Source organism: Mastomys coucha, unplaced genomic scaffold (genome assembly GCF_008632895.1).
Source record: "Mastomys coucha isolate ucsf_1 unplaced genomic scaffold, UCSF_Mcou_1 pScaffold11, whole genome shotgun sequence".
NCBI lineage: Eukaryota > Metazoa > Chordata > Mammalia > Rodentia > Muridae > Mastomys > Mastomys coucha.
This window is the reverse complement of record NW_022196893.1, coordinates 10,879,450-10,894,097: the sequence shown is the minus strand read 5'-3', so window position 1 is coordinate 10,894,097 and position 14,648 is coordinate 10,879,450. Positions and strand designations below refer to the sequence as shown.

General features: G+C 47.3%; 1 protein-coding gene across 1 annotated transcript in view; it reads right to left on the bottom strand.

Moving 5' to 3' along the window:
• Tab1 (TGF-beta activated kinase 1 (MAP3K7) binding protein 1) overlaps window positions 1-7,580 on the bottom strand; it is a 29,608-nt gene extending 22,028 nt beyond the window's left edge. The window contains exon 1 of the mRNA XM_031349686.1: window positions 7,454-7,580. Within this exon, the coding sequence (XP_031205546.1) occupies window positions 7,454-7,486 (33 nt within the window). The 5' untranslated portion in view covers window positions 7,487-7,580. The remainder of the gene's footprint in view (window positions 1-7,453) is intronic.
• Window positions 7,581-14,648: the final 7,068 nt, after the last annotated feature.

Genomic DNA, 14,648 nt, shown 5'->3' with positions numbered 1-14,648 from the left:
AAAAAAAAAAAAGAAGAAAAAGAAAAAGAGAAAGAACACTTGCTGGCTGTGGTGGCACAGGAATTTAATCCCAGCACTCGGGAGGCCTGGGTAGGCCAGTCTCTGTGAATTGGAAGCCAGCCTGGTCTATAGAGCTAGTTCTACAATAGCCAGGACTGTTACACAGAGAAATACTGTCTCAAAAAACAAACAAACAAACCAACAAACAAACAATCAGAGAAGAGCAAATGTCATAAGAGTATTGAGAATACAGACCAAATTAAGCCCTTTCATGACCACATCCCAGGTCTGAAGGGAACTGAAAACCAAAAAGCCTTCCCAACGGCAGCCATTCCTATGTTGCTCCTCCAACACATCCCAACCCACATAATAGAGACACGGGCTCCAGGAGAACACTGCATAAGGTCTCAGCCTACTTCCAGTGGCTTCAGCATGAATACTAGGCATTCTGCTCTCAGGTCACTACTCATGTCATCTCTGGCCAGTGTCATACTTTAAGTCTTGTACTGTCAAATGGTTCACTACTTGAAAGCTGTATTCCTCAGGTGTACTGGCTGGGTTTTGTGTCAACTTGTCACAGATTAGAGTTATCAGAAAGGAAGGAGCACGGGTCAGGCAACAGAGATCCAACTGTAAGGCATCTTCTCAATTGGTGATCAATGGAGAAGGGCCCAGCCCATTGTGAATAGTGCCATCCCTGGACTGGTGGTCCTGGGTTCAAGCAAGTAGGCTGAGCAAGCCAGGGAAAGCAAGCAAGCCAGGAAGCAGCACTCCTCCATAGCCTTTGCATCAGCTCCTGCCTCCAGGTTTCTACCCTGCTTGGTTTCCTGTCCTGCCTTCCTCCAGTGATGAACAGCAATATGGAAGTGCAAGCCAAATAAACCCTTTCCTCCCCAACTTGTTTTTTTGGTCACAGTGTTTCACAGCAATTGAAACCTAAGCACATATAATACACTGATATCCTAACAGTGCCCTAGGCCCTGTGACAATTGGGTAGTTTTCCTATATGCTGGGTGCTCCTTCAACAGGAGGCCCAGCAGCCTTGTGCCTCAGATACAAGGCCTCAGCAAGTGGCCAGCCAACGCCAAGAGCCAGGAAGATTTGATTCTCCCTGACTTTCCTGACCCACTCAAAAGCATTCTTGCTATGTCGTGGCTGAATGAGCTTTGAGCGTGTTCTATTCCTCTCCTATTTTGCCAGGGACTATCCACAAGAATCATCCACAGAGGACTCTATCAGCATGTCTGCCAAGCCTCATCCTTCCTCCACACTGCTGAACAATTTTGGAAAGGTCACATATTTGCTACTCACACAAACCACCCACTCCTCCACCCATGCTCTAACTGATGCATACTTTCTCCCACGTCTCCAAATGCCGGGCCAAGAGCTCATGGGGTGCTAGCCCTGGGGAAGCTGAAAAGGGGGCGTCTCACACTCCAAGCCCTCAGCACAGAGCAAAACACACACACACACACACACACACACAGAGAGAGCACACACAGTAAGCACAGGAACCATGATTCCTCCCTCATTCAAAAGAACAGTTCCTAAAATTAAACACAAAGTGTGCTGAGAGGCCACATCAAAGGCCCTAATTCCTGCCAGTCTTGAGAGGGAGTCCTGCTGTGCTTTGAAAAGCTAGAGTGACCCTTGTTTGTGTGTGTGTGTGTGTGTGTGTGTGTGTGTGGCCTCGGAAGCTTCACAAACACCTGTGCTTGTTTATTTACACATGAGTCCCTCACATTCTCATGGACTCTTATCAAAATCAAGGTCTGCAGTAATAGTTCCCACCCGACTCATCTCAAAACCTCGGGCAGACAAGTGGACAAAGCCCTGTTCCCTGTTCAGGCCACAGCTTGAATATCAAATTATGGTATGAAAAGGCTGAGTGTTTCTGTGGTGAAAGCAATCCATTGCCACAGAGAGCAAAAGGAAGCTTGGAAGGGGGAACAATGGCCCTGGGAAGATGGCTTAGGGTGAGGGACAGCAGTTTCTTCTCTCCAATAAGCTTCTTGTATGACCCACTTCTCTGAGGCCAGCTCACTCCAGGCTCCCACTGCCCTCCAGAGCCTCCATCAAATGCTCTCTCTGCTGCTGTCAGACTCCAAGACGGACGCTCACAAGGCTCCTAATGACTGCGGGATGGTCTTTATAGATCAGCACAGCAGCTGGGCCTCACTCCCAGGCTGGTGAATGGCTGGTAAACAGCTCAGGTGCGGCCAAGTGTACTTTGTTCTTTTCTGCTGGGGATGGGACTTGAGGGCTTGTGCACACTGGGCACACTGGGCACATACTCCTCCACTAAGCCTTATCATCAGCCCTGGAGGGGTGTGTGTGTGTGTGTGTGTGTGTGTGTGTGTTCTGAATATACGTTTTTTTTCCAGTGGGCAAATTTGTTTAGAGACAAGGTCTCGCACAGTCTAATTCAAGCACCTGCCCTCTTGCCCAGCTTCCCAAGCACCAGAATTAGAAGACTGTGTCATCACGCTCAGCTTTATGAGGTGCTGGGAATCAAACGTAGGACTTCACGTGTACTAGGCAAACGACCAGCTGAGAGCAGTCCTGTACTTTCTTATTTTGAGGTACACTAGGAAAAAATACATAGTTAGCACCTGTGACTTCGTACATTTAATTTCTCAGGACAAATCTGTCTAAAACTGATTTCAGGTTGACATTCTTTTCTTTTTTAAAATTTGTTTTTTTATATTTTTAGGGATATCATCTTACTATGTTGCCAAGGTTGGCCTCAGATTCCTGGATTCAAGTGATCCCTCCTATTCAGCCTCCTGAGTAGCAGGTATTACAGTCACAGTAACAAACCAAACTGCTTCTCCTTTTGTTTGTTTGTTTGCTTGAGACAAAGTTTCTCTGTGTAGCTCTCTATCTGTCCTGGAACTCACTCTGTAGACCAGGCTGGCCTTGAACTCTCAAAGATCTGCCTGATTCTGCCTCCCAAGTGCTGAGATGAAAGGAATGCGCCACCACCACCTGGCTACGATCCAAACACTTGGTTCTCTCTGCCTCAGAAGGCATTCCTTTTCCAGGGCTTCTTAATCCAACCAAGTATGGCACAATGCTGAGAGAGAACCTTGGAGTCCTGGGCTCTTCTGCCCCAGTCACACAGCTCACAAGCAACTCCATTCACCAGCAAATCACACTCCCTCTGTGTTCAAAGTACAGTCATACTGATATTTCCTACCTACTTTATTATCAGCCAGTGTCCTCTCACTCAGGCCAGATGTTCAGCAGGCCCCAGGCTTTCACTCTCACTACTCTAGCCAAAAATCAGATGTCGTCAGACCCCTGGTCAAAGCGTTCAGAAGCTTAGTGTTGCTGGCAGAATCCGAAGGCTGTCCCAGCAGTCACTAAGCCAACATTGCCCCAGACCATGGCTATCACTTCCCCAAGGTGTTCCAACCACATCGGCCTCCTTGGGGACTCCTGAAAATGCCAGGCTCTCAAATACTCTATCCTTTCCCATATTCCTACCTCAGTCTCACTAAATGTTGAGATATTATCCCCTACCACCCTGTTGAAAACAGCCCATGCCATCCTGTTTCTGGACCTTAGGGTTCATTAGATATTATTAAATTATACATAATCTGCACTTGCTGTTTAGCATTTGACTTCTCCACTAGAATATAGGTTTCATGAAGATGTGTCCCCCAGCTCCAGCACAGTGCCTACCACAGGAGGGTCACTCAAGGGGCTGGCTCACTCACAACGGCACTATCGACAGAAGTTTGTGGTTGAGGTGTAGAGGGCACCAGGTCCTTGTGCTCACTGAGAAGCATGAGGGAAACCAGGAATGTTGAACACACAGGGTTGTCTCTTCAACAGAAGGGCCGCATACCTGTTGTTGCCCAGAAAGCTGGGAATGGATATAGTTAATGGCCTGGTGACCTGTGCTGTCTGTAGGGCCAGACCACAGCTGGATTCCCCAGACTGTTGTGTTTACCCCAGACTCCACCTCCCTAGACCTTCATCCTGAGCACATTTCTCAGTCAATAGAATCCATCCTTATGGATTTTGCAAGAGAGTTTTGAGGCAGCCACTCCTTAAGCATTACTGTGATAACCTTCACGGGGAAGCTTCTTTCCAAAGCCCTACTGTACTTACATATGTCTAAAGTAAACTGTTCTGAGTCAGGTTCTAGTAGTTTGACCCAACACCAGCTACGGAATCCTGTTGACCCAGATTTCCTTCTTGCCTCCTGTGGACACTCAGACATTACTCTGGTCACCCTGGGGTTTGCAGAGCCCCCACAGCTGACTGTTACCAATCTACAATTGGAGACATTGTGGCAGTTCATTTAATAGTATCAGTTCTCCTGCCAGGGCTTCTGGACTGGGGAAACGGTGGGGTAAATCTGAATGAGACTCACTGGCTTTTTTCAGGCTTCTAGGACTGGGTTCTTCTAAAGCAGTGGTTCTCAACCTGTGGGTCTAGACCCTTTTGGAGGTCACAAGAGTTCTTTATCAGATATCCTACATGTTAGATGTTTACATTACAATTCACAACAAGTAGTAAAATTAGTTATAAAGTAGCAATGAGATAATTATGTGGCTGGGAGTCACAACATGAAGAACTGTATTAAAGGGTTACAACACTAGGAAGGCAGAGAACCACTGTTCTAAGATTTTCTTTAAAACCACTTTTCTTAGTTGAATGTAGTGGTGCATGCCTTGAATCCCAGCATTCAGAAACAGATCTCTGAGTTCAAGGCTATATAGTGAGCTGGAGGTCAGCCAGTGTTACATAGTGAGACTTTGTCTCAAAACAACAACCACACAAATTCAGCACCAGAGAGATGACTTAGTAGCTGGGAGCATTTACTTCTGTTCCAGAAGACCCAAGTTCAATTGCCAGAACCTTACAGCTTACAACTGTCTAACTTCAGGTCCAGCGAATCTGGTACCTTCTTCTGTCCTCCGCAGGCACTAGGCATGCACCCAGGCAAAATGCTCATGTATATGGAATTTTTTAAAATTAAATTAAACCACACAGGAAGTCCTCAAATTCAAAATCCCCCAAACCAAACTCTTTTAAAGTACACTAACTAGAGATGGTGGGTAAAATCCCTTAGAACACCTTTCTTCCAGCCACTACCAACTGGCCCAAGGATGCTCTTTCAAGACCCACATGAGCCCATTACCAGCCTATCCCACAGCCCTTCACTGTCAACACACAGACCTATAACACTAGTTCTATCTGACACGTAGGTTGTGCAGACCCTTCACATGCATATTTAAATTTGTATTCCCCTTGGGTGTCCTTCCTGTCTTGAGTGAATGAAAAAAAATTAAAAAGGAACGGACATGACTGCTCCTAGGTATGGGTGTGGTAGGGGAGAAAGGTTCTTACTGTATAGAACTGGGAGAGCAGAGTCAAAGTCAGAGACATCTATGAGAATCCAGAGTAGATGAGGTCCTAAGCCATGGTGGGAGGGAAGGGTGGGGGGGGTGAAGAGAAGGGAGAGAGCAGGGGAACCAGATACAGCAGCCAAAATGGCAAAGGTACAAAAAAAGTGGGTAACCAACATGCTTGAATTATACAGAAAAAGCAACCCAGCCCCCTGGGCTAGAGTTCTGGGTAGAGGCTGAGGGATACTGGGAGCAGCCAGGTTCACTCTGATATGTTAAACTGGTACCTCAGCTCTCTGTCCCAGGGTTTGAGACTTAACGTCCTCAGAAGCCTCTGTGGTTCTCTGCTGCCTGTCCAGGGTTCCTACGGAAGTCCACACGTACTATGCCTTAGCCACAGTGCTAGGTAGCTAGGGCAGAGGTTCCTGTCCCAAGCTGCACTGACAGCACAGTGAGAATGGGCACCCTGCTGATTCAGCTTCCCAGAAGGCCCAGACCAGCAGCTTTCCAGGTCATCTGCAGAACACAGATACTGGAACTGCTTTCACCAGACTCAGGACAAAGGATGGGCCAGCAAGTCCTGCAACCCTGCCTGGCCAGGACACCAGGATTCCTCTGAGTAGGGATGTCCTGCCATCCTGAGGATGTAAGGAGCCTTATACAGTTACCTCTGCCTGCTCCTTCCCTAGCATCAAGACACTATGAGTTAAAAGCAATCCTCCCTTCCCCTTTTAAAAGTCCACCAGCATACAGAGAGCACACTGTCTGTGTGCTGGAAAAGTCTACATTCTACCCTAACTGGTATTCTTTGAGCTCCATCACAGCAAGGAGACAGAAGACTCTTGACCCGGTTGACCTTTCTCTTGTCAGTAAGACAACTCAGTCCCCATCAGTAGCTATTTTTTCCCAGCCCCTCTTTCTCTCAAGGTCACAATCATATCAGTGTTCCTCAGATGCTTTCTACAATGGAGACATTTATACAAGGGCTTTGCCCTCTGGGACCTTACAAAGGAGAGCCAGACCTCTCTCTAATCCCAGGGTTTTACAAAAGGCCTGAGCAGGCACACAATAGTGAAGGGAAGGTCATCCCTCTCTTCCTCCACTTCTCACGATTCACACCCCCTAGGGGTAGGCAAGCTACTTCCTCCCTCAAATTTGAAAAGCCAAGGCCGGGTTCCCGACCAATTTCCTCGTCCTGTTACAGACACTGACCAAGCACCTAGCAAGCAAGGGTGGGAGGTAGTGAAGCCAACACACTAAGAGGCCCCAGTCTTCAAGGAGTCGACATTCGAGTTCAGGAGACACAGATATCCAGAGACAACTCCTACAGAGTGCCACGGTAGGGGGGGCCAGGGGAGCAGCGCCCTGTCCGTCCTGGCAGATCCAAACAGTGCCCTGTGCTAACATACATGTCTAACTGCACATTGTGTGAAAAAGATGCAGGGACAGGAAGACTACATCAAACCGTGGAGGTCGAGATTACCGTGTAGGGGTGCCTGGAGACAAACCTTCAATGGAACCCGGTGAATTGGGAGGCAGAAGCAAAATCCAAAGCCATCACTTTTTTTGAGGAGCCTAAACCTTAGGGGTATTTCTGGAATGAGACTGAGTCATTTTAATCCTGCCTCTGCCGCTCACCAGCTGACTGACCTCGGTTTTCTCATCTGTAAAACCTACTGTAAACCCATAGTACTTAGCTATTCTTTAGCGCTGCTGCGAAGCTTAGGAATGTAAGGCGGTCCACACAATGCCAGAGAGACAGCGCGCCTTACACAAGCGGAGGGCTATTTATTATCAGTCCTGTCCGCGCTCCGGATGGCCCGCTCGGCGGCGCCACGTCCCCTTCCGGCTCGAGGACGCTCCCACTCTGCAGGACCCCGGCGCCCTTGACCCCCAGCGGCCCGGCCTGCGACGCGCACGCGCAAAACAGGCGAGGCTCCAGCCTGTCGCGGGTCTCGCGCGCTGCAAGCACCCAAAGGCCTCTGGGGCGAGAGGGCACACTCTGCCATCTAAAGACAACAGTTCCTGCACCCGAGGACACACCCGAGCTCCCAACCCTCCCAGCCCGGAGAGCGGGTCGGTTTCCTCACACTCTGGAGCAGGCTCCTCCTCTGCGCCGCCATCTTGGAGGACCCCGCGGCGCGCCAGTCTCTCGGAGTAACCGGGTGGGCGGCTAGAGCGGCTCCGACTACCACGGCGCTTATCCACAGCGCCCCCGGCGGAGCGGAGGAGGCGCAGCAGAGGAGCCTTGCGCAGGCGCAGTTTTTGCTCCCACCCCTCCCCTGCGGAAAGAATGCCAAGCACCTTCAGTCTACTTTTCTTCGACTTTCTTGTTTCCAGGGGTCTTTATGGGTGTGCTTTCTCCCGGATTCTTTTCGATGGGGATCCTGAGATCCTATTTAAAGCACTTTTGCGAGGAGGGGGCAGGGGAAAGCGAATGACTCAGTTTACAAGAGCAGTGAGTGACTGAATGCCTGATCTTATAATGGAGGCCACACTGAGCCAAACTAGCTGACATTAGAATTGGAGAAGACTGCAATTCTGAGTAGTTGTAAATTCTCGGAAATGAAATTTATGGACGGTGACATGGGAGTGTAGTATTAGTTGGAAATGTGGAGGTGCAGCCCACTTGGTATGACTGGCCAGTGCCCAAAGCAAGAGTGGAAATTCTCACCTGTAATCCCAGAGTTTAGGAGACTGAGGCAGGGGGATTACAAATTTGAGGCTAGCCTGGACTATATTATTCAGGACGTTAGCTCTAGAAGGGCTCCCAAATAGGCTCCCGAAAATAAGACATAAAGAATAAGGTCCTTCAGCTTCCTTGCTTAATCTAATTAATTGATTATTGATTACTATATCTTGCCTGAATTTGTCTTTCCAAAGAGCACAAGAACCAAGACTTCCCTCCGGGAAACCTTCTTATAGCACAGCAAGATCCTGTCTCAAAAACAGCTACTGCAGCCAGGCATACCTTTAATCCCAGCACTCGGGAAGCAGAGGCAAACAGATCTCTATGAGTTCAAGGCCAGCTTGGTCTACATCACTAGTTCTAGGACAGCCAGGGCTACACAGAAAAACCCTGTCTCAAAACACACACACACACCAGCTACAAAAGAAGCATGCAGGTCACAGAATGCCCAAAGGCTGAAACAGAGATGGATGAGGAATGAAGAGACAGTGGCTTCAGGCTGGAGTTTAGATGTTCACTTGGAGGTCGAATGGCTATTTATTGGACTGCACCACCAGGTATGGTGGTGCATGCCTTTAGTCCCAGGACACTGGAGGCAGAGGCATGCAGATCTCTGTGAATTCAAAACTAGCCCAATCTAAATAGTGAGTTCTGGGCAGTGGTGGTGCACGCCTTTAATCCCAGCCCTTGGGAGGCAGAGGCAGGTGGATTTCTGAGTTCGAGGCCAGCCTGGTCTACAGAGTGAGTTCCAGGGCAGCCAGGGCTATACAGAGAAACCCTGTCTCGAAAAACAAAAACAAAACAAAAATAAATAGTGAGTTCCAAGACACTCAGGGCTATATAGAGAGAAATCTAGTCTCTCTATAAAACAAAAACCTTTTTTAGTCTTAACAAGAAAAGGAAGTTATTGGTTATTAAGCAAGCTCTTGACATGAGCTCACTGGTTCTCTGGCCACTGAGAACTCTGTAAAGTTTTATGACCATTAAATGGGGGCAGAAAGATCCAGTATAAAGGACTGTTGCAGGCAAGCAATGATAGTGTTTGACTTGGCTGGTGGTACAGGGTGGATTTTACTTAAGGTATAAAATCAGTGGGATTTAGGGTAGTTTGAGTTGTGTCCTGGAAAAGTTTGGTTTTTGGAAACATAAACCTAAAACTCATGTTGGTGGTAGTTGGTCATGATAATCAAGGTAGGGCCTTTGGGAGATGGACGAGTTAGGACTAAATGGAACCAGGCCCCCTTGATGACATTAGTGACTTTCTAAGGGGAGGAAGAGACCCCATAACAGGCTTGCTCCTCCTTCAGAGCTGAAGCCGAAAGACATCAGGTCCAGATGCTGGTACTCTCCGACTTTCCAGGCTCCAGAGCTTTGAACAAAACAGAAGTTTATAATATAATATTCTTTATATAGCATCCAGTTTTACCAAGCACGATGAACACTTGCCTGTAACCCCATCCTTTAAGAAGAGACAGGAGGACCAGAAGTTTGATACCAGCATGGACGACTACATGACATCCTGTTTTGTTAATGAATAAGTAATCCAGTATCAAGGATTTTTTTTTCTTTTTTAAGATTTGTGGGGCCAGGAGAGATGGACCAGCAGTTAAGGACACACACTAACTGCTCTTCCGAAGGTCCTGAGTTCATCACCCATAATGGATCTGACTCCCTCTTTCGGGAGTGTCTGAAGACAGCTACCGTGTACTTATATATAATAAGTAAATCAATCTTTAAAAATTTTTTTAAAAAAGATCTTAAAAGATTCGTGTACTTATGTATGAGTACACTGTAGCTGTCTTCAGACACACCAGATCCCATCAGATCCCATTAGAAATAGTTGTGAGATCCCTGCAGATTTTTTTTGCAGGCTCATTGTAGGTTTATGGAGCAAGAAAATGGCATGAGTTCAATGCTAGCATACTGAGTTTGGTATGGTTCTGAGATGAGATGTCAAGTCAGTAGGGGGCTAGCACTCAGAATACAGGCTAACACAGATGGAGCAGCTGAAGGGGCAAGATAGCGAGAGTGGACAGGGTCCAAGGGGGACTGTGCAAGGACAAGAGCAACAGTGGGAGGCCTTTTGGAAAGATTTGATTGGCACATAACTGGATTCTATTTGGAGGCCATGAGCTGAGACCATTCAGGGGGAGGACATACCCTTCATGCGGTGAGGACAGGTTGAGAGTAGAGACACAGAGACCTGAAAAGTAGAGAGAGGTTCTTCAGAGCTTGAGGAAGGTGAATAGGAAACAGAAAGGAATCACAGGATTGGAGGGTTTTGCTCTCTTTCTTTTTGTTCTGGTTTTTATTGTTTTGTTTTTTGAGACAGGGTTTCTCTGTGTAGCCCTGGCTGTCTTGGAGCTCACTCTGTAGACCAGGCTGACTTTCAATTCAGAGATCTACCTGCCTCTGCCTATCTAGTGCTGGGATTAAAAGTGTGCACCACTACACTCAGTTTTGTGTTTGCTTGTTTTGATCCTAGGTTTCTTTAAGGCTTAGCAAATGTCTACAACATCAAATTAGTTAAAAGCCCCAGCAGAAGGGAATCGGTATGTTGATAAATGAGGAAACTGAGGTATACCAGTCTCATGGTCCCCAAGTGACTAAGTGGGGAGTGGGACTATAGCTTGGGGCTCACTAGCTCCCCTCAATTTTCTCTTCACACCTCTAAAATGGATTCTGTTTTCCCCTAGGACAAACAGATGTGTCACCCTGGGGTTGTTTTCAGTCAGTTCAAGAAACACTTCTACTGCAATTGCTGGTCCTGATAACCATCTAAACTGCCAAGGCTGGCTCAGGGTCTTATCACAGGTGTCCAGACGGGCAGGCTGCCTATGGTTGCACACATTTCCTGGAACATCCAACAACCGCACTATGACCTCGCCAGCCCCGATAGCATACAAAGCAGGAAGCCTTGCATCAAGTCTGGCCTCCTGAGATCTGAGGTGGGGTTTGCAGGAAGGCGTGGCAACCCCTCAGGTCAGAAGTCTGCACCTAGGGCCTCTGTGCTCCTGGACCCCTAGGCCACCCTCAGATTCTAGCCAATCCCTGACCTGGTATCTACTGCTACTGCAGCCAACGCTGCAGGCACATGTTACCTTGAGCAGAAGATATGGGGACCCTAAAGAACAATGAGAAAAAATAAAAATAAAAACTTGCCACCTCCATCCCAATCTTCATCTTCCCCTTAGATTTCTTCATTTTGTCTGGAACCCCAAGCAGGTATGGGCAAGAGGACAAGTGACACTGGACAGAGCATCTTCCCTTTTTGTAATTTCTCTGTTACAGGATTACCCTGTGGCTGTGAGATCTCAGTACAGCCATTTGGTTTGTTTGTTTGTTTTGGCTTTTTGAGACAGGGTTTCTTTGTGCAGCCTTGACTATCTTGGAAATTCTCTCTATAGACCAGGCTGACCTTAAACCCACAGAGATCCACTTGCCTCTCCCTGGGATTGAAGGTATGTACCACCACCACTGCCCAACTAGTGCTGATCATCTTTTTTTTTTTTTTCTTTCCAAGACAGGGTTTCTCTGTGTAGCCCTGGCTGTCCTGGAACTCACTAGACCAGGCTGAACTCGAACTCAGAAATCTACCTGCCTCTGCCTCCAAAGTGCTGGGATTAAAAAGGTGTGCGCCACCACTGCCCGGCTTTTTTTTTTTTTTTTTTTTTTAAAGTACTGACCATCTTAATAGAAACATCTATTCCTGTTATTATTGGAGGGCTAGCGAACTTGCTTCCAGTACTCTAACCAACCCCATGAAGTGGAAACTTGAGGGTTCTTTGGAAAGTCGTTTAGATGGTGTTTTGCTGGGGCAAATACATGCTTTAGCTGAAGCAGACACAGGAGAAAGGATATTCTGCTAAGGCAAGCACGTGAAAGGCGACAGGATGAAGAATTCTTCACTAACGACACACATGTATCGGTCTGCCTTACATTGGGTAGTTGAGCTCCATTTGCTGGGACTCCATAGAGAGAAACACACCAAAAAAATTCTGGCGGTGTGCTGCAGTTTCTTGCCACTTCCTCCGGCTGATTGGCAGAGTGCTGTCAGCTGAGACGGATGCACGCGCTGAGGCAAGACCCAGGGAAGATGTTTGGAGGGTATACATAGGATTCAATAGGATTCATAGGGACAGTGACAGAGGCTGAGCTTGGCTTGCTTATAGAGCTAGCTGTGCGTTGTTTGTTGGTCTTGTGTCTTCACTGATCTTTGCTTCCCTGAGAGAGGTGAAGCTGAGAACGTCTTCTGGCCTTTCTGTTGGCCCTGGTCCCTCCTGCTGACCTGAGCTGAGGCTGAAGCCCAGCTGTCTCTGCTAGATAGTGTCACTACTGCTGCTTCGCATTTGCTATCCCAACTCTGCTGAACTAGACTGCTGCTGTACCCATGACATGTCTGCGAATGGATCAAGCTGCTAACCTGTGAACTGAACTGCTGCTTTCCAGTCAACACACACAGGAGTTGCTCCAAAGAGCCCTTTCTAAACAGGTCCACTTCCCCCTTAGCCTTTCTTTTCCTCTGCCTCTGGTGGGTGGTGGGCTAAAAGAGAGGTTTAAAGCATTTGAGGACCATCATTAAAAGTAGGATTTGAAAAAAATTCAAGTTATAGCCCCACAGTAACACGATGAACTATATGGAGAGGGCCTGTTCTATAATACTTTAACAAAGGAGCCGGGCAGTGGTGGCACACGCCTTTAATCCCAGCACTTGGGAGGCAAAGGCAGGCAGATTTCTGAGTTCGAGGTCAGCCTGGTCTACCGTGTGAGTTCCAGGACAGCCAGGACAGAAACTTTGTCTCAAAAAACCAAAAAAAAAAAAAAAAAAAAAAAAAAAAAAAAAAAAAAAAAAAAAAAAAAAAAAAATGTAAACAGTCCTTTGCTCTCACGGAGCCTACAGTCCAGCAGGGAAACCGAGAGGACTGCAGACCCTGTGAAGGGACCGTGGCAAGAGACTGGGTTCAGGAAAGCCTCCATAGGTGGCAGCTTTCCTGAGGCCTGAGGGGTGCACAAGAGGGCACAGAGGGTACATTAGTGACATTTCTCAATGCTGTGATAAAACACTTAACAAGAGCAACATGAGGAAAAAGGAGTTTATTTGGCTCGCAGTTTGGTGGCGTGATCCATCACAACAGGAAGTTATGGCAACATGAGCTCCTGCCCGTGTGACACCCAGAATCTGGAAACAGACAGGTCAATGCCTGTGCCCAGACCCCTTTTCCCTTTTTATTCAGCCCAGGGGATGGCACCACCTACATTAATGTCGAGTGATCCTTCTTCAGTTAATTTTTTTCTTTTCTTTTCTTTTTTTCTTCTATGTATTCCTGGCTATCCTGGAACTTGCTCTGTAGACCAGGCTGCCCTCAAACTCAGAGATCCACCCACCTCTGCCTCCCCAGTGCTGGGATCAAAAGTGAGTGCCATCACTGCCTTACTACCAATGGTGATTCTTAATCTCATCAGGTTGATATTTAAGAGTGAGCATCAGAGACAGAAAGAGTTCTCATAGAAGGACCACCAAGAACACTGAGCTGGTAGACAGTGTGGCAACTGGTGAAAATGGTACCAGTGCTGGTAGAGTCAAAGAGGGAGTCCTGGGCAGGGTCAATGTAAAGGTCCTATCAGTGATACTGTGAATATTGTCCGTATTCCCTCTTTCTTTATGACAATTTATGGGCCAGGCATGGTGGCACATACCTTTAATTCCAGCACTCAGGAGGCAGAGACAGGAAAATCTCTGAATTGCAGGTCAGCCTAGTCTACAGAGTGAGTTCCAGGTCAGGACTACACAGAGAAACACTATAGCAGGGGAAAAAAATGTTATTTATAATTTGTATGGTTTTGCCTGTATGGGTTTATGTATCCCGTATGCATGCACTGCCTTGGAAGTCAGTAGAAAGCATCAGATCCCCTGGGCCTAGAGTTATAGGTGGCTGTGAGCCCCCATGTAGGTGCTGGGGACCAAATCCGCATTCTCTATAAAAGCAGTAAGCTGAGGGCTGGAGAGATGTATCAGCAGTTAAGGGCACTGGCAACTTACAGAGAATCCCCACAAGGTGGCTCACAACTGTCTGTAGGCCCAGTTCCTGTTCTGGCTTCCAAGGACTTGTGGTGCACATACTTTCAAGCATAACGTCCAACCACATGAAATTTTTTTTTTTCCCCTCAAGACAGGGTTTCTCTGTGTACCCCTGGCTGTCCAGGAACTTGCTCTATAGATGAGGCTGGCTTCAAACTCCAAGACTCACCTGCCTCTGCCTCTGAGCACTGGGATTAAAGATATGCAGCACCACACTAGATCTAAAATTAATATCTTATAAAGCAGTAAATTGTCAGCTGGTAGTGGCATATGCTTTTAATCCCAGCACTCAGGAGACAAAGACAAGCATATCTTGGTGAGTTCAAGGCCAGCCTGGTCTACATAATGTGTTTCAGGACAGTCAGGGCTGTGTAATACTCTGTTTCAAAAAACCAACCAAACAAAAAAGAGTAAGCACTTTTTTTTTTCTGCCTCCCAAGCACTGGGACTAAAGGCGTGCACCACCACCGCCTGGCTGGGAGGAAGCACTCTTTTTTTTTTTTTTTTTTTTTTTTTT